Here is a 27,349-nt window from a genome sequence, read left to right as displayed (position 1 = left end):
CTATAAATATGTAATGAAGGTGTTTATTCTGCTTTTATATACCCAGGGAGTTAGTCAGGTGACGGGTGGGATTTCATTGGCAATGCGTGCATTTATGTAAAAGAGGAGGGGGGGAGGAGGAGGAGGGGGTGAGCACTTTGTGATTTACGAGTCCCAAATCGGTCCAACTTTAGGAGACGTGGATGCTTCAACCTAGTCTACTAAGACAGTGGTTCTCAACCCTGGTCCTCAAGTATGCAGATCTAGTTCTGCAGAAGCCTGTTAACGACCATTCATTTGAATCAGGTGTGTTGGAACACGGATCTATCTCAAACGTGCAGGACAGGGGGTACTTGAGAATCAGGGTTGAGAACCACTGTACTAAGACACTGCTGTTACGTAGACTGTAGTATATGTGGACTTCACCATCGGGATCCACCCTTGAAACCTCACCCCTGAAACGGATCCACGTTTATCCCTGGCCCTGCTCCCACGGTGTCTGCCGGTGTGTTGTCTGTCAGGTGTGAGTTAGGGATGGCGTCAAGCCCCGTGGCCGGTGGGTCTGGGGAAGGGAGAGGCCCAGGAATGCTGGCGGGCCAGGCCAGGGCGGCTGCTGGCTTGGCAGGTAGATGAAGTGTGGATCATGTGGGACGGCGTGGGGGTGATTAATGCACAGTGGAACACTGGAAAGAAAACAACGCCATAAATCAGCTGGCTAGCCGCCTGGCTAATTGTAATTGAAATGAATTTGTCTGCCCCTAGTGCCGGGAATCACAATTGATATTGACCATAGGAGGGGGCCCCGGTGGTCCATGGGAAATGACACAAGGAGTGGTGTTTTTCTGTGTGTCCCAGATCAATACAGAACTGGACGTTGACGTTTGAGGATGGTAAATATGATGTCATGCTACAGGGGGAGGGGGGGGGGGGTTTAGATTTAGGTCAAGGTGGGATGTCCTTGTTGAGGAATATTAGACCTTGTATGTGCATGTTGCCCCAACAAACTTTTCCCGCTTCCCAGTTTGATAAAAGGAGGTTCCGTACCACACTTTTTAATATTTCCAGGAATTTATTTAGAAATATAACCCATAAACATAATTCAGTTCTAAACAACTCTAGACTAGCTGGCCATAGGTATAAAGATCCAAAACACAAAAGATATTGCACACTTAGATACAGCTATCCTTAGACTACAGACAGCCAAAAGCACACCCATTCATTAAATCAACCTTTCAGCATTTAATTGGGGCATGTTCAGACTAGTCCTTGTTTGGATTTGAAATCAACATGCAGTGGATCTGTGAATATTCAAGCCTTTATGAAGAGAAGAGGGGGCATTGAGGTGGGCTATATGTCTGAATCTTATTTAGACATTGTTGCTAATCTTTATTGTTATCACATCAAAATAAGCCGGCCTGGTCTATCTTAGCTTTTCCTTGTCCAATCCTGCATTGACCTCACGGTGAGGTAGGATTACCAAATGCACAATGTACCCTGGGTAAAAGGGACCATATTGTGGAGAGTACCCTGGAGAGCATTCAGTCTCTGGGGCTTGGTTTCCATGTGGCACCGACACATGCTCCCCTCCACTACACGCACTGGGCGGGGGACAAGGACCATAAATCTTCTAAAGACATAAACACACATTTTGGAGAAATATACATATTTCAAGTTTATATAAGTTTACATGCGCTCATGTATCCACACACAGATGGACAGACACACACACACACAGACGGACACACACACACACACACACACACACACACACACACAGACGGACAGACACACACACAGACGGACAGAGTATTCAAATTCACACCATTTCTCTCACATTTAGAGACATAAACTCTACATTCACCAAAGATATGAACTCAGCTGGCATTACTGAAATGTGGAAATATTGAGGAAATATAGAGTTTCATTACAGGCAATATTTCTCTCTGTTTGTGAAGAATCAACCGTCAAACTTTACACCAACCAGGCTCACAGACAACAACGCCACTCACTAAACTCTTCCTGAGGACACAAAGGAGGGTCTTTAACAATGGGCCTATAGGCCGGGCCCTGTCATTTAGCAATGTACTAAGGAAGGGCTAAAGGAGTTGCAGCTACTGTGGTGCAAAGCTCCACAACTTGCAATGTAAACCCACAAGCCTACACACACACACACACACACACACGAGTGCACACACACACGAGTGCACACACACACACACACACACATACACACGAGTGCACGCACACACACGAGTGCACACACACACACACACACACACGTCCAGGGGCTTTTCTGCTCTTTTTTTTCTTTCCCCCGTCAGGAATCTATATTTCATAAGCGAGCTGTGGAGCTCCAGTGCCCAATTATCAGCAGATAAGGCGCAGGAAGCCCTGGAGCGCCGGCACGGCTATTTAGACGGGGGGAAGGGTGGGGGGTGGAGGGAAGGCAGGCAGGCAGGGACCCAACCCCCCAGGGGCACTTCGCCCTCACCATCGACCCCACCTCCCTCCCTCCCTCCCATCCCTCCCCCTCCCAGCCTCCTCCCCTACCTTACCGCCAGGGTTCAATTAGCCCTAGCGGCGGCTAGCACCCGCAGCCCTCAGCACAAGGAACAGGCAGTCACTATAGCCCATCTCCACCACACCAGAACCCTGAGCCCAGCTACCAAGGCTGGATTGCTCATGCACACGGAGGCTCTCACTGTCTCAACCTCGGAGACAACAAGGTCATTCGTTCTGTATAAACAGGAACAGAGATGGTTTGCTATTTTGGAGGGGGGGGGGTCATAGTTGTTGTTCGTTGCTCGTAAGAACACAACGTGCCAGATAGTTACAGCACAGTACCGACGTTATGCTAACATAAAACCCTGTCTTCTGAGCGCATGATCATTACTTTGACCCCACATTAAGTCATGTCTGTCTGCACTAAGTGCTTCCTGTTGGTGGGTCGGAGGACTTGATTGGTTTGAGGTCCAACTCTGTGTGCCTCTCACGTCTTGGGGCCTCTGCAGACTGGGGGCTGCAGCCACCAAGGCCGAGCAAGGTCGGGCAGAGGTCAGGTACAGCTCATGGATACGAGACGGATATCGATTTGTAGGGACAGTCCACACACACGCGCGCACACACACACACACACACACACACACTACAGGGTAGGAAGCAGCCCATAGATCAGCCAAGGGCAGAAAATAGGCTGGGTCAGAGGGGAGTGTGAATGTGCGTGTGTGTGTGTGCGTATGGTGATAAGACTAACAGCCTGCTGAAATCCCCTCTCACCCTGGGGTCCCCACCCAGACCTGCTACACAGTGATCCCACCACTACTGGGCGGCAATAAAAACCTGGACGGTTCAATAATGTCATAAACAATGAATGCTGCATTTACACCAACACACACACAAACACAGAACTGAGCTCTTTTTTTGCCAGTCAGTTTTGCTTCAGCCTCTTCATACCCTATATGTCCTTAAGGCTGTCAGTTGATTATGCCAAGGCTTTACCAGCTTGCTTCTTTCACAATGGGCCAAAGACTTGGGTTGTCAGTCTGACAGTGAGCTGGACAAACATGAGAACTTGTGGTTGGTGGTTGTTCCGGAACATTTGTCACCTCAGGAGGATGTGTCCATCATAGGAGGGGGGTGAGGGGGAGGGAGGGAGGTTCTACTGACGGCCATGACAAAGATGGAGGCTGGGCTGTACACAGCCTGGGTCAGGCAAGAGGCTGAGCTGGCATTTTGCCCGCTCCGATAGCTGTGTGTGTGTGTGTGTGTGTGTGTCTGGGTGTGTGTGTGTGTTTGAGCGAGCAGGCAGAGGGGGTGGTGAAGCAGGGGAGCCTAGGCAATGCTCCCGGGCATGGAAAGCAGGCCAACTCTATACCACACTACAGAGACCTCCATAGTCCCTGCCAGGGAGAGAGAGAGAGAGAGCGAGAAGAGAGACAAAGAAAGAGATAGAGATGGGAAGGGTGGTAGAATTAGATGAGTACCCCTCATTTAATGGAGGAATGAAGAGAGAGAGGGAAAGGGGCCTGGCTTTCCTGGATGTGTATGGATGAGAAACACTCTCATTGATCAACAGGACAAATGGACGGAACATCCACAACCCTGAATGATGGAGAGGACTCTCCATGTTGGATTGTCTAAAACGATCACCACAGAAGAAACGTACACAAAAGCCCACGAAAACATCCAAGTTCAAGTTCAACTTTATTTATATAGCACGTTTACAAACAGCCACGCGGCTGGCCAAAGTGCTTAACAGTGCGTTTGACAATTACACATACACACGTACACCATAAAATATAGTTTGAAGAGCTAAAATAAGAATACATTGTCACTCTTTGGTTTGCCAGATGACATGGCTGCCGAGTGACAGAACCGACAGTCTCTCTCACTTCCTCTCCCTCGTCTGCTCATCTGTTTCAGAGATCTCCAGCAGTCCTGTCTCTCAGCCTCCGTAAGACGGCAACTACCGATGCTTTTGATAACAGTCAGTCGAGAGATAGAGAAAGAAAAAGCCAGTCGAGAGAGAAAGATAGAGAGAAGTTTTTCCTTTTGACGCTCATGTTCCACTGTGAGAATCCCCCAGCAGCCCCAGACATCTGGTTCCAGTTAGCAGCGTGACGCTCTTCCTGTGCCGAGGTACGGTTCACGAGTCCAACGCCACGGCAACAGCAAACAGTCGCGGGTGCTAACGTCACACGCGGGTGCTCCCCTCAACGTGGTCCCTGTGCTGCGCGCTGATGCATGCCAATATTGACACACTTCAATACAAGCTCGGGCTTTTTACTAGGGTTTGTAAACAGTACTTGGACTTTTTTTTTGTGTGTCTGCTGTATATGTGTGTCTGTCGTGTATGTGTGTCTGTTGTGTACGTGTGTCTGTTGTGTACGTGTGTGACACCGTGACAAAAGGAGAAGAAAGTAGGAAAGTATTGAAGTCCCTACTTGTTAACAGTGTGTTCTGCATACTGCATACTGCATACGCACAAGACAATCGTACCTGCTGTACGTGTAACATGACAGTTTGTGAAGCTGAACTCACCATAACAGGTGTCTGGTAAGGGACGCTGTGACAGTAGCCTCTGACAAGGCTTCATACAGTTATCACAATACTGACTCATTGAGGTGATTCCCTCTGCGGAGGAGTGGAAAAGTGTCTCCCTTTGACTGACTGTCGAGGAGGAAGAAAGCAGCTTGAGGTGGGAGTTGAGGTCACACAGCGCTCCCCCAGCGCTCCCCCCCCCCTCCTCTCCCCCCTGTAGGAGAACCCCACCAACCCCGTTGTGGGGCCACGCCCACAGTTGTGGGTAATGGAAGTGAGAAAGAGGTGGTGATAGCAGACTGAGATATGAAAACACAACGAGGAGGAGGAGGAGAATGTAGAAAGGTGAAAGCCTCAGAAAGGCTTTCCTGCGTCGGAGGGACTCCCTGCGACATTTAGATCAAAATCATTTTCTAACAAAGACATTGTAACAGCTTTGAGACTGGAATTTTGCAAACCGCAAGCTAAAGGTCATTCCATGTGAGCCTATTGATGACTCTAAATAAATAAAAAAATGAAGCTTGTACCGCACATGGTACATTTTGTGAAGTCTTACCATAACTAACTTAGAAAACTGAGTGGAAAGCTTTTGGAATGTGTGGAAAATTTATATTTTCAATTTGAGTGTGCTATTAGTTGCGGAGGAAGATTTCAAAATGAGGACAAATTAAAGTTGTAGGAGGAAGTTTTGATTTGTGTAGAGGTCATGGAAAGGTCAAACCCAACAAACAGCCCACAGCTAGCACCTCTGCTCAACCACTCACCTCCTGATCGAAACGTTACCATGGCCAATGACCCACGACCTAAGAAAGTCCACTGATTCTGCCCCCTGCACCAGGGGCAGAGGAAGTCCCACGGTCAAAGATGGAGGAGCAGCCTGGCAGTGTTCTGACAGAGAACACCACGGCAGAGTAGCTCACTTCAAATTTCCCTTTTCTTTTGGAATTTTTTTTTCCCCCAACACTTCCTACGCCTTTTCCACAATCTCTCCAGCTGTCTCCTTATCCCCCTCATCCCTCCGCTCTCTCTTCCTCACCGCTCCCTCGCTCTGTCTCCTCATCCCCCCGCTCTCTCTTCCTCACCGCTCCCTCGCTCTGTCTCCTCATCCCCCTGCTCTCTCTTCCTCACCGCTCCCTCGCTCTGTCTCCCAGGCAGCAGCAGTCACGGGCCCTCCAGCAGTGTTCATATCCTGCAGGAGCCCTCAGGTTCCAACCTGTCAATATCCCAGCCCTGGCCCCAGCCCGGCTCCTCTGTGGCACTGTTAACCTCCATGCCGGCTGGGACCATGCGGGCATCTCCTGTACCCCAGCCAGCCCAGGACCAGGCCCTGCTGGCCCCACAGCCTACTCTCACAAACCCCCCCACCCACCACCACCATCCCTCTGATATCCTTAAAGGGCAACTCCATGGGAAGCAATATGGCAATTAACAGCTGTTTTGTGTTAAGGGGACTGGTTGGTGATACAGAATGACAGTCACGTTCAGTATGGTCACACACAGGGACACCAGAGATGGTTGAAGGGAAAAAAAAGGAATATGATTGCATTTGTGAAGCCTTTGATTGGAGCTTGAATGAGAGCCAAGTGCATTAGCTCCCTGTTAAAGGTTGAAACATCTACATTTATTTCAGGAAGAGGCAGGTTTTTTGTTTTGTTTTTTACAGAATGATCTGCTTTGGCACAAAACTGAAGAGGACACACACCCTCACTTACATACAAACTTCCAAACACCCCCCCCCACACAACACAGGGCAGCGCACACGCATGCATACATATCATTAAAGCATACACATCCATAAACAACCATGAATGAGCCACACACCTCACATTCTCTCACCCCACACGCACACACACACACACACGACGGACCTCACAAGCGGAGTGCGCCAGTCTCACGAGGACCCTCTGACGACTTGGGAACCACAGAGGTGAGGGAGGAAGTTCACGTTGCCGGAGGTGTGAGAGCATGACAGCCTAAATCCCTCGCCACGGCAACAAGCGTGTAGGAGCACGCAGAATCCTAACTGGGAGAGGGCCTGTCTGCTGGGAGGAAGGGAGGGAAGAAAGGAGGGAAGGAGCGAGGAAGCTCAGGTTACCGTGGTCAGAAAAGCAGGCTGGTTCAAAACCCTCCCTCCCACACACCCATCCCTGCCTGCCACAGGGCTCTGTTGTTGTTGGAGGTGTCTGGTTTCGACTCCGGCGAGGGGGGGGCGGGCGGGCAGGCGGCACTGTGTGATCTATGGTTCCTATGCGTCACACCCCACTGCTCTGGGGGGAGGAGGGCGGCAGTTGGGGGGGAGGGGGGGGGGGGGGGGGGGGGGTGGCGCAACGCAACTCCATCCCCTCCAGGCACAGGTGTGATTTACGCTGCACACACAGGTACACACACGCACATACACACACGCACATACACACACACACAGGTACACACACACAGGTACACACACGCACATACACACACACACATACACACATCTCTCCCCTGTGCTGAGGTCCCAATCCAAAGCCTCTCTTTCAAACACCAAACAGACTTTAAGCTGAGGTCTCACGAAAGTAAACCAAGTGTTGGTTTGTCTAATAAAACTTTGTACAGGTGTTGGTTTGGGAAGTATGGCTCGTAGCTGTCTTGTGAAAAGTTCATAATTTAACTTTAAGTAAGTTTATCTTCATGGTAACTTCACCACACAGTAAATGCAAATGTTTCTGGGATATTACCAAGAATCTGGAAGTATGCCATGAACTCTCTAAGATCATTTGTGAGCAGAATTGTTGTCAAGGGTTAAAAGCAATACCCTAATACAGCACCACATCTGACCACCATTCCCGAAAACCTTTCAAACATTTAACCTCACATTATGTCACGTCCGATCTGCAGGAGGGGTTCTTCAGGGAAAGAGGAGAGTGGTGGTTGGGGGGGGGGGATGTTGTGGTAGAGTCTCCTCATCGAGGGGCACTTGGGGGTCAGAGAAGAGGAGCCCCTCTAAATGCAGAGAGGGTGCACGCTGGCCCTCCCGCTCACCGCTTCGCTGCGGAGTGGCGCTCATGAATCATGCATGGAGGACATCTGCCTCCGCTGAATAATAGATCTGTGGAGGCCCAGCATATGGAAACAGCCTAGCATGTGTTAATGGCAGCCTCCCCATGACAAAATATGGGTTAGAGACACATGACTGACACAAAAATCCAACACATACAGGACACGTACAGCAACCATGTGAATGGCAAGATTGTCCGTGAATAAACAAATTACTGAATTGGAAAAGAGTTATAATCAACAGAGATCATTGTTGGATAAACTAGGAAAATTCTGTAGATGGTTATATATGTATCACTGGCATTGGACCACAAATGAGAAATGGACACTTACTGCCCAGGTTTAAATTTGAGACATTATTAGACTGATTTACAAGGCCACCTCAAGTTTCCAAAGATGGGCATATGAATATTCAATACCCAAAATGCAATACGATTATTGTGATGCAACTTTCCATATTGGCCTGTCGTGTCTTCAAGGCATAGTTCACATGGTAAGTATTTCTGACAATCCCCCAAAACCTTTAATGAAAATCATTTATACATTTATTTTAATCTTAAGAACTTGAAGGTGGTTATGGCTGGATCGTGGTTTGGAGACCAGAACATCTGCTACAACATTGCACTACCCCTTTAAAGTCAGGCCGCTCGAATATTCTCCACACTCTGGTTACAAATCCCCCCCCGCCTTTCCCCCTTTTAAAGAGAGGAGGGAGGGGGGGTTTCTTCCGGCCCAGTTGAGCGCAAGGCCCGGTCCGCCGGGGACAGCTTCGATCGCAGCCTTTCTTCCGAGGGATTATCCTCTTATCAGCGCCGTAAAAGCTGGGCTAAGAAGCACCAGTAATTAGCCTATCTTTAATTAACGAGCACCCTGCTCCAAAACCACCCACGTCTCACTCAGACTCCATCTTGGAAGGGCTGTCTACAACAGACCTGCTTAGGGTTGTTGTTTTTTGTGCACTGCTCTGCTGGAGGAGAGAGCGAGTAGAAAAGGTCAAAGTTGAACGTGAAGTAGGGCTGAACTGAAAACTGCATCATGTGGAACCACCCCCCTCCCTCTCTCACATGCACACACAAACACACACATACCGCAGGTTTCAAAGGGAATCCTTCCACCCACCAATGTTCCATGGTGGCTGAGTCTTTGTGTGAGTGTGTGTGTGTTTCTGCATGTGGTGGTTAGATGGTGTCAGTCTCAAAAGGCTACTACTCACTCACACAGAAATGTTTTCCATTCATGATAGCTGATAATCAGCAGTGGAAACACAGCCAGGCAGCTGTAGGAAACACCTCGAATTTCTCTGAAGTTCACAACACACACACAACCACCAAACCCCCGTCACATTTCACAACACACACACAACCACCAAACCCCCGTCACATTTCACAACACCATTTCAATCTCAGTCAGAGACGGCATACATTTACTACGTGCAGTATGAACTGCTGTCACATAGAGGCCGCACAATAGTCTAGTACCATCGCTGGGCTAATTATGTCCTTCACAGAGCCAGAGAGCACCGGGTCAGCTGAAGGGGAAAGACAGAGCGCTGATAGGCTCAGATGAAACAAGAGAGTGAGATGGCCCTGCCCCGGCCCTCCCTGCCCCAGCCCTCCCTACCCCGGCCCTCCCTGCCTCAACCCTCCCTGCCCCGGCCCTCCCTACCCCGGCCCTCCCTACCCCGGCCCTCCCTGCCCCAGCCCTCCCTGCCCCAGCCCTCCCTGCCCCAGCCCTCCCTGCCCCAGCCCTCCCTGCCGCGGCCTGGCCTTGGTTCTGGCAAACAGGGGGGGGGGGGGGGGGGGGGTGGAGTGGGCTTGGGAGGCAGGGGGTCGGACAAAGCGCGCATACATTAGCGGTAGCCCGGCTGGACTAATTGCTTCTCACTTTAGACAAATCTCCCGCAAATCACGGCCGCCGCGCCGGCAGCACTGCTGGAGCCCCTAGAGGAGAGGGGGGGGTGGGCGGGAGGCAAGGGGGAGAGACGGCAGCCAGGCGGACGGAGGTGGGGGAAGCGGGGGAGAGGGGGATGACGGGGGAGTGTGGAGGGGGCTGGAGGGGGGGCGCTGAGCGGAGCGTGTGCACCAGAGGCGCCTCAGAGCAGGATGGAGGAGTTGGGGAGGAAGGAGGAGGAGGGTTGCTCCCTTGAGGTAGTGGAGAGACACAGAGAAAGAGACAGAGAGAGAGAGAGTCCAGCACTTCCAAGAGCACCGCTCGCTACCTCTCTCTGTTTCTCAGCTCATCCACAGTCCAGGCTGAATATTGCCCCCCCTCCAACACACACAGCCCCTACCCCCATCCCTCTCCTTCTCCAATCTTCAGAACCACGGCTGCTCTCCCACCACCTCTCACATCCCTTCATCCATCCTCCCCTTCTCCCCCCCTTCCACAAGCTCTAAGATCTCTGCTCTCCCCCTGGCTCGCCCCTCTTCCATCCCTTTCTCTCTCTACAGAAAGGCAGACAGGGAGAGTGGGGGGGAAGAAAAAGAGAAAATGAGAGAAGAGAGAGAGAGAGAGAGAGAGAGAGAGAGAGAGAGCGAGAGAAAGAGAGAGAGAAGGAGGAGAGAAAGAGCGAGAGACAGGAAAGATGAAACTCTACAAAGAGGGAGAAAAAATCAATACCACAGATGGATAGCCAGATAACAGGGTCCGGCATGCTCCGGCGCTGAGGCAATCCAGAGGGTGCCCACACAACTTCCACACAGGCGGGGAGACGGGCAAAACAAGACGCTGTGAGGAAGGTGGGGATCTGCCTCGGGAAGCCAACAACACCAAACACAAACACACAGACACACAGACACACACACACAGCCATACACACGCAGACATACGAACACTACACACAGAGACACGATGACCAAAACACGGGGAACCAAACACACTTAAGTGAACTGATAACTTGTAAAAGAGTAAAACTAGCATCCAATGTAAAAGTGTATCAGATCAACAGTATCCCTGGGCCTACTGTGGAGGTCATCTCAAATTCTTACTGGCTGAAGGCAATACTGTTCTGGCTATCTGAGTTATAAAATACCTATGTATAAAATGTTACAACTACAAAAATACTATTGATCAGCACAAACCCTTACCAATCTCAGCAAATTTTCACATTCGCAATTGGGATATGAAAGTAAAAGCTATACCGACGATTTCACCATGTCTATGTTAATTAGCGCCAAATAAAGAATCCCAATGTTAAGTAACTAATGGTACAGACGAAGGAAGTGAGGGTGTTGAGTCAGGTTGCAGTACTACATTAGTGGCGGAGGACATATGCATTTCCAGAGTTTTCTGCCAGGCAGGCAGGCAGGCAGGCAGGCAGGCAGGCAGGCAGGCAGGCAGGCAGGCAGGCAGGCAGGCAGGCAGGCAGGCAGGCAGGCAGGCAGGCAGGCAGGCAGGCAGGCAGGCAGGCAGGCAGGCAGGCAGGCAGGCAGGCAGGCAGGCAGGCAGGCAGGCACATCTCTGGTGCCATCTAGGGGATTTTGTTAGTAAAGCTTAGTAGACCGGTTGATCTACTTTCCACAACACGGGAGAGGGAAATCTCTTCCTTTAGTGCAGCTCCATCCTGTGTTGAACTGACTGAACACACATAACTCCTGACAAACAGGTGTTCTTTATCAACCCTAGCTCTAAATTAAAACTAGTAACGAATTATATTCGAAAGCCCTTCAGATCGATAATTATTTAGCCTACACCTTCAACAAACCTAACAATTATCTATTTTAACACGTTTAAAACTGCCGACTAGATGCCAAGGCAACTCTGATCTGAGGAGAATCCTGTCCAGATTTTCCGGTGAGTCTTGGGAACTACAGTATTCGCGGATCTCATTAGCTGTGCCTGAGGAGTCATCAGACTTCGGTTTACTGGGCCATCCGGTGCTCATTACGGCGGCCTCCTTAGTTGGCATATCGGCACACCAATATTACATTAGATAACCCTGCCAGAGAAATGAGTGCACAGAAAAAAAACGAGCCACCAAGCTACAGTCTATTTTTTTTCTCTTGTGCCTCGTGCACAGAAGGCGTTACGTGACAGCGGAAGGCCACAGGGAAATGTGTGGCGTGACTGGAATCCAGGCTGCTTAGCAAGGCATTCACAACGGGTCATGCTTGAAGCACTGCTGGAGACAAGGTCAGGCCGAGATACATTCAGCTCAGCTGGGAGTGCCGACATAGTGAAAGTGGGAGAATGTCGACTATTTTACCTGGAAAAACAACGCTGCTTCTACCTTTTTCATGTGCCCTGAGAAAACCAACGGTGGCCTAAACAACAGACTAAAGAGGTATTAAAAGGTGAAACCTACTCCAGGGTAGCCATTGCCGTTCCGCTAACATACAGTAGAGGTCTCCCAACACCAGTTTGTGTCCAAACAGCGCCATCTTCAAGACGATTCAAAACAAAGGGTCAGTTTTCCCAGAAGAGGGCACCATACGGCCAAGTTACATTTAGTCACCTGTAAACATTTTAAATTGACACTAAAATATAACAGGTTCCTTTGTATTTATCCAACAATACAGACTACAGGCACAGTCTAGTTTCTAAAATGTCTATGGTATAATTGTAGCCAAACTGCAGGGCCACTAAACTAGTCAAGCAACAAAATCTAAAACATAACAAACGCATGAAGCTGATTCAAAATAATTACGGTGTAGTAATACTGAGGAAATCTAGTGGTTGGCAGAACTAAACCAGTTGATTCAGTAGTGCTGCTAGTCAGTGGGGGGAAGGCTGCACTGCCCTTTGTTCTACTGTTGAGCATATGCCACAAGGCTTTTACTCAGCTAACAGCTGCTAAGACCATTAAATCTGCAGCCACTGGAATGGAGGTTTCACTGGGAGGGAGGAGTGTTTTACAAATCATGCAGTATCACAGTTGGACCCCAGAGGTTGCTATAGAGACAGGTGACACGGAAGGACAAAATGCCAGTGTTTGTATGATACTGAGAGCTAAGTTTGAACCAAGAGACACACTTTTTCAGGTGTATATTTGGTTGTCCCATTGACTATTCGATGATAGTCTTTAATCCTGTTAGAATACTTTGTTAGGGGCTGGTGTATCAAAGAGACCATTACAGTGATCAGGCAGTCCTGTTCCCTTTGTGTTATTGTGTGCACCATCCTTGTCCACAGCCCACAATGTTGGGCCTCAGGCATCAGAACTCTACGAACCACCAGCCTCCATTTTCCCTGCTGTAGAAAAGCACCAGAGTATTTTCCGGGGCTTCACTTCAACTCATTAAAAAGAGCCGTCCCCCAGTGCAACGTTTTAGGGGCAGCATTAAAAACCCCTCTTTTCTGAAGCTCTGTCGTTTTTCCTCCGCTCGCTCCACACTCATGTCTGGGCTAAGCAATCAGGCCACAGCAGCCTCCCACATGCATCTCCAGAGACCCTCTCCAGTGTGGTCCTCCAGCACTGGTGCTCTGAGCTGGTGAAAAGCTCCACAACCCAGGGATTAGCTGCTGCATCTGATTACCACTGCTGAGCGGGGCTTTTCCACCCCTAATCATAACCCAAACTCACAGGGTTTAGAGATCAGAGCGCCGTGAGATATCGTGTGACACGGGTGTAGTTTGAATTACTACTGTGATGTCAAATTTGCCGCCCTCATTTTCGAGTGATCAAGGGTAAACGGGCCTGTTAAACATTAGGGGTATACATTTTCCTCAGAATGCTGTCATTATCATGTGATTATTCAGTTAAATGTTATGTATATTGACAACTACAGGTGACTGCCTAAGGCGCACTGACTTAAAATGGTACAGAATTGAAAAGCTATAAGCCACTGTGCCTAACGTACACATTAGGGCTTTATATACTGTCACTATAGCATGAGACACTTTCTAGGATATATTCCAAATGAAATGCAGTATGGATGTGTACAGAGCATGTTTCTTAAAAAGTCTTATCAATATGAGAAATGGCCACTTACCACTCAAAATCCCCCCAAAAATACGCTTTCAGATATGGCAATTTGCTCTAAACCATTATATACTACAGTCTTATTACTTTGTGAAATGGTGCAGAAAACTCGAGCTACGGGGGAGGCAACTGAGAAAAAAATCTTCCCTCGGTGTGGAATATGTGGTAGAGAAGGTCTATTACTGTTGCGTTCACAGAGCGCCTTTTTTCATCCAAGATAAATTGCATTCTGGAGCATGGGACAAATATTGTACTCTGCCCGTTTTTTTTCCTCTCTCCCTTTTTCTAATATCCAAGGTGAAGGAGTCTGGGCGCAGCATGCATTTAAACATCTTCCTTGGCCATCTCCCTGGTGGCGTGTGTCCCAGGAGGCCTTGAGGGCTGCATTTACCTGCCCGCCGGTGAGTTTATCGGCTGGCAACGGCCACCGCCGTGGAGGATAGCGCTCCAATCCCCGGACTCACGGAGAAGATTAATTACGCGGTGAAGGTGCGCAAAAAAACAAAACAAAGGCCAATCCGTCTGTGTCAGGCCAAGTGGACAGCCCCGAGGCGCAGCGGGTGAGAGCGCTGGCACGGCCATCGATCACGAGGACAGCCATTACACACACGCAAGGTCAGGGTGCTCCTCGCCTGCTCTGGCCTCAGGACCTGCCACACTGCCGCACCCCCCCACCCACACCGTCCCCTCAGGCTAAGCATCCAACGCCCTCCACACCACCCAGCTCTCACCAGGGCAGCACCCTACCCTGGGGGAGAGCCAGGGCAGCACCCCACCCCACCCTGGGGGCGAGCCATGGAGCTTGTGGGCTGAAGAGATACCTGGGTGAGGGAGCAGGGCCATGGCTTATTCAAGGTAGAAGCCAAATCACAGTGTGATATCCATCAGTCCGGGCTCGGAGACAGATGATGGCTGTCAAAATGGCATAGCAGCAGAAGCCATTTACTTGTGGTGATTTGTTAGGCTCTGCTGCAGTTGCCATGGCCTGCCACAGAAAGCCTTAGTATGGCTAGCAAGCCTACTGCAGAAAGGGTGTGACAAAAGGGCTTTCAACACACATTGACATCACACTACTGTGTTGGCCTACTGATCCGAAGCCAAGGCTACCAGTGCAACAATGAACACCACTGTAGAAATCTGCCATATTTGATTGTCAGCAACACACAGTCAATCCAACAGTGCAAGACGATCAAGATTTAAGATTTTCCAATAGAAGTACATCTTTTCCAGGAAATGGAATGACACAGCCATCTACCTCCAGTAGTGTCTACAGAGGAAGAGACCCCAGTCCGAGGCACAGAATGATACTAAAAGTTAAGTGTCCACCAGCTGCACATTTTATTAGGCAACATTAAAGAGGAGCCTGGAACCCTGGCATGTGCCTCAAGGAGAAGAGTCTCTTTACACCGACCCAGCTCCCAAAACGACATGATTTATAAATCAAGGAAACCCAAAACACTGTCTGGGCCTCTCCAGCTCTCCCTTGAAATGAAGGGGGAGAATGCAAGACAATGGGAGAAGGAGACTGAGCGGGGGAGAGGAAGAGGGAAATGTGGAGAGGGGCGGCGGGGCGGGGGGAGGAGTGAGTGAGTGGGAGAGAGACGGAGGCAGAGTGTGAGGTTGCGGCAGGCGTCGGTGGGCCCCCAGAGAGTGTGCGGCGTGCGTGTAGAGGGAGCGGGTGAGGAATGTGCGGTCTGGGCCAGCGACCGCACATTCGCCTGCTGGTGCATACAGGGGGAATCCTGATTGGCCGAGACAGGAATGTGAGAGCAGGATATCATTAGAACCCTGGGAGCTGCAGCCCCGGCCCCACACACAATGGGGAGATACAACAACAGCTGGCCGCTAACAGCAACACACACAGAGTAGTCAGGTCCTGCACACATTCACACTCACTGGAGAAAACCACAAGTGCTGGGTTTCTTCTACGGCTGCTCAAAATGGCTGACACACGGCCTCGATCAACACAGGCTTGGGGGGGGGGGGGGGAGGGAGCGTTGGAAGACCACGAGCCGTACCTATCTTCGGAGAGCACGACTCCCTCTCTCATCTCCATGTCCTCCTTCAGAGATAAACACTCTGGATCTGCCTTCCTGTTTCCTTTGTTTACAGGAGATAACCCCCACGTCTGAGCCATGGGACCACACACTTCTGCGGAAAGCACAAGCACTTACCTGAAGAGCACTTGGGTGGAAGATGAATACATGATCAGAACCACGTGCATAATTACAGAGGCTGTTGAAGCTGATCGGCGGGGGGAGGGGGGGGGGGGGGGGGGGTCAGAGCCGACACAAGCCCTTGGCTAATTAGCTACCAATCAGGAGGATGCCATTATGTCCTTATGTAAATACTTTCCTTCTGAGCCTTACCTAAGGAGAGGATCAGCTTATTAACAGGAAAACAAGTATGTCAATGTTGACCTTTCTTGTGAAGCACAGGTAAAATACATGCAAAATGAGGACATGCCTTAAAACTATTCAGACCAAAGTACCGTGCTTGTGTGCGCTGTCATTACGTGCTGTTGGTATTGAGCTCAAACACACATTTTCCCCTGAACTGTTAACCGAGCCCTTTTAGATCAACATGGCTGGTTCTGCTACAGGGCGCCACAAAGCTACCCGCTGCAGGAACATGGCTACCTTCCATCTGAGCGTGCTAATAGCATGTAGGCTACACTCTGCCACAGACCATAACACTCAGCAGAGCGGTGGAGCGGAAGGAAGGAAGGCAAGTAAGAGGAAGAAGCTCCTAGATCTCTACCAGACAACGGCCTCCTTGTGTGTAGCACACAGACAGTGGTATTCCGACAGAAATGTTTCAAGACCATATTTTCAGTGTGTATCATTGTGCTGTGTGCCTAAGGGGTACACAAGATTCTGAGAAGGATTTGGGTTGACACAAGTCACAGTCGCTCCATCGCTGGTGAAAGAGAGAGAGGGGTGTATGAATAATTCAACCAGCGCTGCTCGGCTCTGACGTCTTGTTGTCTTGTGGGTAGGTGAGGCAAGCATGGAACAACAAGCCAGAGAACGGCAGCATCTCTTGACAAAGAGGAAGTCACATGACAGCCCCGGGATAGATTCTGAAAAGGGTGATATAAAAAAAAAAAGAAAAAAAAGAAGAGAGGACAGGGCATCATTTCTGAGTGCGGCGGAAGAATAATGGCTCCTTCGCGTAATGACAGCCATCGCTGAGGCGTACCATCACAGATTGCTAGTCTATCACCACTCACAGGACCAAATGACAGGCCCTCCCTGCTGATAGCATGGCAGCCGTCCCTGAGTAGGTGCCGCCGGTGGCTGAGCCAGGCTTTGATATTATTATACTGTAGCTAGGGACAACATTCGGCTCCTTGATTCAGTGGCTGCTTGTGCCTGGGTTTTACAGAAACGTGCTGTCTGGAATACAGGGAGAAAATGTAGGTTGGATTTATTGAGCGATGTTATAATGTTCTTTTTTCACTTGTTTTGGGTTGTAACAAATGTTTTTTGTTTTTACTAAAGGGGCTAATAGGTAAAATGCATGGTTAAAACATCGAGGAGAAACACATTAGGAATACATGCAATCTGATACATGCAGTGATGTTTTTTCCAACATTGTCATCATCTTTTTTCCTTTAGACAAAGATTCGTTGAATCGCTAATGGTATAGGTAAATATTTTTTTCTAAATGGCATTTCCTATGCAAGATAACAAAGCACAATTTCATGTCTTGTGGTGTAACTTAGTCGTTTATTTTAATTCCACAAATTTTTCAAAAAAATTACAAAATACTCAAATGGAGAGAACACAGGACTCACAATTTTTCTTATTATTTCTACTTTTTGTTTACATTGTGTCATCCCCATGGCGACTACTAATATATACAATAAGCTTCAAGATACCAGTATATATATAAATCTTAGCAGTCAGAATTTACATCCTGCTATTGCCGCTTTGAAATAAGAAGCTAAACCATTGACAACACTTAACATCAAAGGTTTGGAGACACAAAAAGAGGGACTTAAAGGCAGGAGAATTGTTTGGAAAGAAGGTAAAAGGAAAATGAGGTGTTCATAAGAGAGACAGAGACAGGTCGATGATGGAACTGGAGTGAGAAATGAGTTCTTAGGTGCACATAAAGATGCTCATCTCAAGTGGCATACAGACTCGCATCAGGTCTGAAAGCATCTGAATAGACGTCAGCCATGGTGCCCGTGAACAAGAAGAAGTCCATTTATAAGTGTAGGACAAGTATTACCTTTCTGTGTAAACCAGCAACAACAACAAAAAAGACACAGGGCACCGTTTTTAAAAAGTATCTAAAATAAGTCAAATGTCTTTCTAGTGCATCATGGAACAAACAAACAGAAGACGTGTTCATGGCCGTCCACCAGAGGTGAAATCAATTGTGGGCTGAAGTACAGTACACTTGTATGATGGGAACACTGCTTGTAACAGTCGATGGCACGCACACACACACACACACCACCCCTGAGGTACAGAGGAGACGGTGTCTCTACAGGGTGGAGGTTTGCAATGGTTAAGTTGGAAACATACAGGCACACCCATCGTTTCCACTGCCGCCTGGTCCCAGCACTGGGCCTAACTCCTCCCATGTAAGCAGGCCTCTTTAGTGTCACAGTGAATATGGCGGCACGTGTTATTAGAGTGGCGGATTGTGAGGATGAGCTGCTGGGAAGATAGGCCCTGTAACAACATCACTTTTTTTCTAGCACTCAATGCCCCTAGTCACAAGAGATACTTGAATCTATGAAGACAAAATACATTTAAAAGCGATAGTGGGCTTTCAGTGTGGAAAGGTAAAAAAAAAGTTTGCAATATTTGAGGTTCAAGAGTCAAAATCGCAAGATCATAAATGTGAACTGAAATTGTGTTCAAATATGCAGTCGTGGTTGACATTTCTAAAATCTGTTAAAATAGTTATTCATTTTGCTGTCCAATATCCATCTCAAGTTGTGTGTTTAAAACCAATTGAAGAAGTTCAAAGAAGCTTTCAGTGCAACAATGAGGTTATTCAGGGCTGGTCATTATGTAGGGCATACTGAACATACACCTCAGTAACTCTGCCTCAGTCCTGTTCAAGTGTATCAAATCATTTACGCAAGTCTTATAGTACAAGCATTTCCAAAAATATGGTGCTTTTTTAACTGACTTAAGATGAGTGAATAAGAGGCAGCCTGATGTGTGTGTGTGTGTGTGTGTGTGTGTGTGGGAAGGGACTTAAGTCTGCACAGCAATGACAGAGGAAACCCACCACCCTCTCAGAACTATAGCCTGCTTATATAATGCCATGGTGCTCCCCTCTGAAACAAGGGATAATGCTTCAAAACTGAAAATATTGGAGGTCTTAACGACTTGGTTCGGAGTCCACACCTAGTAATAATAATAATTATAATAATAATTATATGTATATATATACTATTTACAGACTCAAAAACACCATGCTGCAGCTTTCCTTTAAAATTATGAAAACCTCCAACAATGTATTAAAATAAACGCTGAATTTAAGATAGCACTTGTAATCTTTCCGATATAATGGCCTGACCGGTCTTTTTTCTTCTTCTTTGATAAGCACAGTGACAAAGTGTCTTATTTCTAGCACCTACAAAAACGTCAGGGAAGCTTAGAGTATTGTCATGCAGGAGTCACAATCAGTCTTGAGGACGTTGTCACTACTTGAAGGCTATATACCAAAGAAAGTCAATGTCTTTAAAAACAAACAAAAAAAAAACAAAAAAACGTCCACAACAGGAAATAAAACTGACAAATATCCTCCAACGTCCAACTCGTCCTTTTCTGTTCTTCACAACGGTAAAAGTTTGGAAGGAACATTCGACTTCCTCAGCGAGACTGTCCTGTAACAATGTCCTGTGTACTTGCGTGCCTCTGCATCCCTCACTCAGCTCACAGCTGCTTGTCGCTCTCCTTCTTCAGTCGGCTGCAACACAACAAAGTCAACAAAGTTAACACAAAAGTCTAAGAGATAAACAAAAACTAAAAAAACGTTAAAAAAAAATTCTAAAACAAAGTTCACTTTTGGGCCGCAACCCACCAGTTGAGAAACACTGCACTATCGTGTGCCTGTCCCTGACCTGTAGTAATCCTCCTGCCCAGGCAGAGGACCCCCATGCATGTGGTGGTGCCCATGTAACCACTGCTGCTCCATAGCCAGCCTCTGGAGCTCTACTGACTGGGCCTGCATAGCCTGAAGCTGGTGAGCCGCAGACATGGGGGGGTGCATCCCTCCTGGTAGGTCCCGCGGGTATGGCGTACCTGGGGGGAGGACAAACAGGAGCACACGCCTGGTTAACCAACAGCAGAAGATAACGATGCTTGACAACAGGCAGAATGCCTGATCCTGGTCTCTGAGGGGGGGGTCCATGTCGAGGTGGGTTCTTACCGAAGACAGGGTGGCGTAGCATCTCGTGTTCGTGCTGCGGCTGGCCGAGGAGGGGGTTGGGGATGGCGCCGTGCGGGTAGGGGAAGCGGGCCATGTGGGGGCCTCCTGCCAGGGGGTCTACTAGCGGATGGCCCCCAGAGCCTGGAGGACACACAAGACATTCACCCCCACCTTTTGGGTGTCAGAAGTTGTTTGGTAAGGGTACACTCATCCACATACAGTTCATCCCAGTCACAGCATGCCACAGCCATTTGGTGATGCCAAGATCATGTTACTGCTATCAAGGCTGACATGATGAAATAGTATAAGAAATAAACAAAATACTGATTTATTTATATTTAAATGGTTGCTTTGGAACAACCCGACCTTTTCTAACATGCAAAATTCTTACAACTCATGAACTATGAATTGACACAATATTCACACAGTCACATGTGCAGTAACGTCGTGGTGGTGGTGTTGATGCGAGCGAGCAGGGCTTTCGCTCACCTTGGTGCAGGGGGTCTTGCTGGTGCAGGTGAAGGTGGGAGTGGATGTGGGAGTGCTGGTGGTGGTGCGGCGTGACGTTGAACATCTGCAGTCGGGCGATGGGGTCGTTGGCCATGGAGGCCATCCTCTCAGCGTGGAGCCTCTCAGCCGCCAGCCTCTCTGGGTAGCTCATATCGGGCCTGAGCTGGGGCCCTCCCAGGGCCAGGCGCTCCCGCTCCAGGGGGTTGAGGCCCGGGTGGAAGGAGGCGAAGGGGTGCGGCCCCGCCATGGGGGGAAGGCTGATGGCCCCGTGCCGGGCAAAGTGCTCCATGGGATTGGCGGAGGGGTGCATGCTGTCTAACTCGGGGGGCTTCACCTCGAAGCCGGGCTTCATCCTCTCCCTCAGCTCCCTCTCCCTGATCTCTCGCTCGCGCATCTCCCTCTCCCGGAGTTCGCGCTCCCGCATGCCCGGGTCTGCGTTGTACAGGCCCGGCATGTGATAGGCCAACAGGGGGTCGTTGGGGTTGAGTGACACAAAGAAGGGATGGTTGCGATTGGTGGGGGACATGACGTGGGGGCGGGCGTACTCGCTGAGGGTGCGCAGGGCGGGGGTGTCGGGGCCGATGTAAGGGGGCACAGCCGCGATGGTGGTGGGGGGGCCGTCGAAGGGGGGCCGCATGTGGGCGGGGCCTCCCATCTGGGGGTCGCACATCCGCCCCTCGTGAGACGAGCTGGAGGCTTTCTGCTGGGAGAGGAACTAGCGTCAGACACAGACCCTTCAAAAGGAACGACAAGAGGAACAGGGGGGCGTTTCAGCCGGTGAGAAGAGCAGGACACTCACCGCAGCTCGCTCAGCGTCCTTTTCCCGTTCTCGTTCTCTTTCCCGCTCCTTCTCCTTCTCCCTCTCCCTCTCTTTCTCCTCTCGCGCTCTCTGCTCCACCTCTCTCTTGGCCTTCTCCACCGCCTCCTCCCGTTTCTTGGCCAGTTTGGAGGCAGCGAGGGGAGTGAAGTAACAGTCTGTCCTTGCACACGAGTTGTAACCTCTATCCAAGTGCTTAATGAACCTAAGGATCAAATATAGAACAGTTATAAAATGGTAACTGGATGACATTTTCATTGTTTTTTTTATCCCAAGAAGAAAATTGGTTCCTAAAATCAATTCATTGGCAAGCAAAAAAAAAGAAGTATTCTTTGAGCATGTTTGATAGAAATGGGTAATGGAGTTTGATTTGATAAAAAAAATACATAGCGTACCGCATGTTAGCATATTTATTTAAAAGGAAGCAAACTAATAACTTGATTTCACTGCTATGATGAGTTTCTCCGGTTTGCATTAAAATGCTCATTGCTAGTCATTGGCAATATGGGAGCCACTTAAGTGCAAGGCCATGGCAGTTTCTCATATTCAGATCGCCCCATTCATTCGAATCACACAGTAATTAATCTCCCTGCTCTCTATCCTTGATGATTTGAGGCCATCAGACACTTCAGAGCTAAAGGGAGATTGTGTCCTCTAGTGCCTTTTCTGCTTCCTTAATCAACACCCTGAGATCTGAGGGCAGCTTCACTTTGTGGAGAGTATTTGGTCTGTTAATCAGCCTCCTCAGACTAAACGAAGCTCAGTTCCGCAGACTGTTGACAAATAACCGCTCGTGAAAGTGTTTGTGTTTTTTTTTTCTTCTCGCGTCTGGAGAGGTTTGCATGTTGAGCTGGGCATACCGTGCTGATTGGCTGGCGTGGCTGGGCGTGTTGACGACGGTGGGCTCGGGTGACGGGCTTCTCTGTGGAGGCGGGGGGCTCTCCGGCTCCTCCATTTCATCCAGGGGCTCCTCTTTGATGTGTATGGGGGGGAGGATGGGGCCCGTTCCCCCGGTGCTGACTGAGGCCGGTAGGGGCATGGAGATGGAGGAGGAGGCTGAGGATGAGGACGAGGAAGGTGGCTGGAGGCCTGGTAAGGAGTTGGAGGATGATGAAGGAGGCACAGAGGAGGGAGGTAAGACTTGCGTGAAGGAATGAGAGGGAAACTGGGATTGTGGGGGTGCGCTGGGGTGGGAGGAGGCTGCCGAGGGGGGCAAGGGAGGGGCTTGGGGCGGCTGGTGACTGGCAGAGGCTGGAAGGCTCTGGGACTGGGTGAGGACTGGAGGCTGGGCCGGGGGAGGCTGGAGCTGCTGGCCCTGGGGCATGAGCTGGAGGGGAGGAGGGTGGGCTGGAGGAGGGTGGTGGGTGGACAGGGAGCTGAGGGGCTTGAGGGCGGGTGGCGGTGGAAGGTTGGAGGGCATCTGGGGGAAGGGAGGAGCGGACAGGTGGGGCGGGTGTTTGTGAGACGGAGGGTTGGGCATCTGGGGGATGGGCGTGGTGGGAGGGGGCTTGATGTGAGGCATGGACATGGGAGCCGGGGGCAGGGGCTGCTCGCGAGGGGGCTGGCCAGACACCTGGGAGGACACCTGGGATTGTGAGGGGGGGGTGTGGGGCCTCTGCTGGGACTGAACTGGGACGACTGAGGGTGGGACCTGAGACTGGCCCATGGGGAAGCCCTGAGGAGGCATGGAGTGAGGATGAGGCATGTGGGAGGGGACGGCCTGGAGCGGGTGTGGCATGGGGGGCAAGGGGCCGTGCAGAGAGCTGGGTAGCGACTGGGGTTGTCCAGAAGGACCAGGGGGTGGAGCCTGTGTCATCCCCTGCATAGGAGAGTGGGGAGAAGGCAGCCTCTGGGGGTGCAGGGAGGCTCCTGATTGGATGAGGGAGAGTGGGCTGGCCTGGGGTAAGGGCTGGGGAAGTAGAGAGGTGGGGGGCACTGAGGGGGAGGCCTGGGGGGCCAGCGAGGGCGCTGTGGAGGTGGGTGTGGGGGGGACGACAGAGGGGGCCGCGGAGGTCCCAGCCTGACACTGGATGACGGCAGGGTGCTGGCCCTGGAGCAGCTGCTGCTGAGCGGAGGAGTCCGAGTCGCTCTCGTTGTCACGGGGACTGGGGATGCTGGGGGAGGAGCTGCGGTTGTCCTGGTCGATGTCCTTCGGGTCGCTACTGCACTCCTCGTTGACGCTGCGGCCGTCTGAGCTCTCGCCCTCCCCCTCGCATTCTGAGGGCGATTCGGGCCGGTTCAGCTCCTGCTGGGAGAGTGGGGGAGAGGGGTCAGACACGTCCCCACTGCCAAGACAACCCGGGGAACAAGGTCCACTTGCCGTACAAGCCTACCTGTGTCTTGGACTTTTTGGCAGTGGCCCTCTCGGGCTCCTCGGAGTCCGACGCTCCCTTCTCTCGCTGGCGTTTGGCACTCTTCATAGGCGAGGGCGCCTCCTCCTTAATCTTCTGTGGAGACACAATCGTGAAAGTGTGTTCATGGCCATGTTAATCACTGGACAGTGCATGTTTGAAACGAATGACTTGTGGACTTGTGTTTGTTTGCGTGTGTGTGTACCTTGCTGGGTTTCTTCATGGACTCTGTCTTGCTGTCGGTGCTGTCGGTGCTGGCTGCGCTGGGCGAGGTGCGTCCACCGGAGCGCAGGTCCTCATTGGTCGGGGAGGCTCGGCCATCGGGGCTGCCCGTCTGCTTCTTACGGCCACTACGTAGCGTTGACATCTGGAGGGCAGGGGACACCCCTCCCGCAGTTTAGAACCGGGCAAATGCAACGTGCTACGGCATTACAACAGACACTTAACCAAAGGAGTGGATTCAGATTTAAATGTGGCCTTTAGTTTGAAAAGCAGATTTGAATGAATAGAGAGAGAGAGAGAGAGAGAGAGAGAGAGAGAGAGAGAGAGAGAGAGAGAGAGAGAGAGAGGGAGGGAGAGAGAGAGGAGAGAGAGAGAGAGAGAGAGAGAGAGAAAGAAAGAAAGAGGGAGGGAGAGAGAGAGGAGAGAGAGAGAGAGAGAGAGAGAGAGAGAGAGAGAGAGAGAGAGAGAGAGAGAGAGAAAGAAAGAAAGAGGGAGGGAGAGAGAGAGGAGAGAGAAGGAAAAAGAAAGAAAAGGAGAAAAAGAGAGAGAGAAGGAAAAAAAGAGAGAGAGAAGGAGAAGTGAGAGCTCGTACCGAGCCTCTGTTCCTCCGGGTCCTCATGCTATGCTTCCCGCTGAGCCCATCCTCTTCCTCTTTGACGGGTTTGAACATAAACGGGGGAGGGTCCACTGGCTTCTCAATGGGGGGCAGCTCGCCGTACTTCTTGAAGTGAATACGGCAATCGGTGCACAGCAAGATGTTCTCCCGACCCCCGTGGTGCCAGTCCTTGGAGGCTGAGGAGGAAAACCATGAACAAGGGTGAGACGGCAATCACAATGCAACAAGAGACAGCCACAGCTAGCTAAACCTCACACACATACATTTCCAAACACAGTCCCCTTTGCTCTGTAGCTGGGTGACAATGTTAAATATGTGATGAACTCATCTGAACGTGCGTCTGAATCTGGGTGCGTCTGAAGCCGTTTATTGATTTTGTCATATGTTTTCATCGGAAACATGAATACAGAAACACGCGCGAGTAACATGGGAGGTGCAGATGCTCTGATCAAGACTAATAAACCAGAGGCTTCATCAAACACCCATTAGAGTAGACAGCATGCCAGACACACAGGTAGAAACCTGGAGGTGTCTAATCTCTGGGGTATACAATACAGGCTAACCCAGTCATCACACTATGATTATCCTTCCTAGGCGCAGTGGCAGTATGTTAAGCATCATCAGACAGGGGTTGATGCTGTGAGCCAGCTGTGCTAAGAGAGGGGGATGGATAACAAGGAAGGGGAGAGGGGGGGGCAGAGGGGGGAGGGTGATCAAATTAGAGTTGACATCCCCTGACGGCCATCTGTCAGACAGCACTGTGTGGAGCAGGTATCTCACGGTTAACACAACCAGGTGGAGGATTGTCATTGAGGTCCATGTGAAGTTGACTGCCCACGCGTGTGTGTGTGACTGTGTGACAGTTTGTGTGTGTGACCGTGTGTGTGTGTGTGAGACAGTGTGTGACAGTGTGTGACAGTGTGTGTGTGTGTGTGAGACAGTGTGAGACGGTGTATGTGTGTGTGTGTGAGACAGTGTGTGTGTGTGTGAGACAGTGTGTGTCTTACTGGTAGTGAAACAGTGGCGGCAGGCGTATCCCTTCAGCTCCTGTTCGCTGTCTTCGCTGTCAAAGTCATCTTCACTGGCCGAGCTGAGATCCACTGAAAGAGAGCAAATTACAAGCCACTGAAATCAAATACCTCAGGCTGACAAAGGCTCTCTCGTCTGTTCTGAAATTACAGGCATGGCCATAATGTTGCGTCCCCCCGTTGACACGTTCGGGGGGGGAAAATACCCGACCCCATGATGTTCTTACGATCTGACGTGCGAGTGTTGCATGTTTGATGGGTTCTGTAGTTTCTGTCAGTTTGTATAGAGGTGTCGGGCACTTACAGAATTCACTGGAAGGGGGTCGGGAGGGGGTGTTGACAGGAGTGGAGGCGGTTCGCGTTTTGATGCGGCGGAAGACAGGCTGCCGGCGGTGTCTGCGGTGAGCCCGGGAACTGGCTGCTTCGGGGGTCTTCTTCCAGTAGTAGTAGAAGGTTATGAGCTCCCCCTGTAAGGAAACATGGAAAGACATTGAGAAACGAGGACCAGTCCCAATAAAATACCAGTTGAGTGGAAGAGCCCTTTTCTTCCAATGACATCAATTTTAATGATTGAACAAACCAAGTCCTTCCACCCCCTCAAAAAGAACAAGTGCAAAAACAACCTTTTTATGGGTTACGCAATAAATTATTTATTCTCTTATGTTAGCTAACTGTACCAACAATAAAAGTTGAACTTAAAATGTGGAAATGATTAACAGCAGGACCAGGGCTTGGCATCGTGCAAGCGGCGGGGTGGAGCGAGACTCCGCTCCAGGTTTTGTGTCTGACCGGGTGTGTTTGTGCCACGGCCTCGTCTGTCCCAGGATTAGACTGGGAGGCTGGCTGAATGCAGGGGTATTAGGATCAGTGCATTGGTGGCTGCCTGGGTGGCAGGCGCTTGAATGGGAACAAAGGAACATGTCGGGGAGAGCTTTGGCGCTACAAATAGGGAGTGAAATGGCACCTCGCCCCGATGCTGGAAGAGTCAATTGAACTTTAATCAAACATTCAGAGGAGCGCGCTTGCCAGCGAGCGAGGCGGATAAATCCAGCGCACAAAAGGGGCCGCCAGGAAATCAATACCCAACTGAAACATTAACACACGCAATCATGGATCAGAAAGCACTTTGCTGAGGCAGCCTGTGCAAATTAAACGATGCTTTCCGGCCACACTCAAAATAATCCACAATCTCTGGAACTGGCAACACGAGTAGGAGAGGGGGGAGGGTGTGGGGGGGGGGGGGGGGGGGGGGGGGGCAATTATGCAGTTTCCTGTGGGGCTTTGCTTTTCTTGACCACCCTGAACTCTCACTTGTTAGCAGTTTCTCTGTTGGATTTTCTAATGAATCCATGATGGGAGAGCTGCTCTGTTTGGCAAGCTGTTAGTCACCTGTAATCTTTAAGACCCAGAGGACACACGTCCACTGTCTCC

General features: G+C 50.2%; 1 protein-coding gene across 13 annotated transcripts in view; it reads right to left on the bottom strand.

Annotated features, from left to right (window-relative positions):
* Nucleotides 1–17,683: 17,683 nt before the first annotated feature.
* Nucleotides 17,684–27,349, bottom strand: part of rerea (arginine-glutamic acid dipeptide (RE) repeats a) — a 107,889-nt gene continuing 98,223 nt past the window's right edge. For 7 of the 13 annotated variants that reach the window (XM_047039532.1, XM_047039534.1, XM_047039530.1 and 4 more), the window contains 11 exons: nucleotides 26,223–26,385; nucleotides 25,898–25,990; nucleotides 24,867–25,066; nucleotides 24,258–24,419; nucleotides 24,035–24,148; nucleotides 22,562–23,949; nucleotides 21,684–21,906; nucleotides 20,864–21,587; nucleotides 20,375–20,545; nucleotides 20,067–20,247; nucleotides 17,684–19,912 (listed from right to left, as the gene is read on the bottom strand). In XM_047039532.1, the coding sequence (XP_046895488.1) occupies nucleotides 19,879–19,912; nucleotides 20,067–20,247; nucleotides 20,375–20,545; nucleotides 20,864–21,587; nucleotides 21,684–21,906; nucleotides 22,562–23,949; nucleotides 24,035–24,148; nucleotides 24,258–24,419; nucleotides 24,867–25,066; nucleotides 25,898–25,990; nucleotides 26,223–26,385 (3,453 nt within the window). In that variant the 3' untranslated portion in view covers nucleotides 17,684–19,878. Of the gene's footprint in view, nucleotides 19,913–20,026; nucleotides 20,248–20,374; nucleotides 20,546–20,863; nucleotides 21,588–21,683; nucleotides 21,907–22,561; nucleotides 23,950–24,034; nucleotides 24,149–24,257; nucleotides 24,420–24,866; nucleotides 25,067–25,897; nucleotides 25,991–26,222; nucleotides 26,386–27,349 lie in introns of all 13 variants that reach the window. The other 6 variants (XM_047039540.1, XM_047039543.1, XM_047039541.1 and 3 more) reach the window with 5 other exon arrangements.

The sequence above is a fragment of the Hypomesus transpacificus genome, chromosome 18 (genome assembly GCF_021917145.1).
Source record: "Hypomesus transpacificus isolate Combined female chromosome 18, fHypTra1, whole genome shotgun sequence".
Taxonomy (NCBI): Eukaryota; Metazoa; Chordata; class Actinopteri; order Osmeriformes; family Osmeridae; genus Hypomesus; species Hypomesus transpacificus.
Note: the sequence above shows the minus strand (reverse complement) of the source record. Positions and strands in the feature narration are given on the sequence as shown.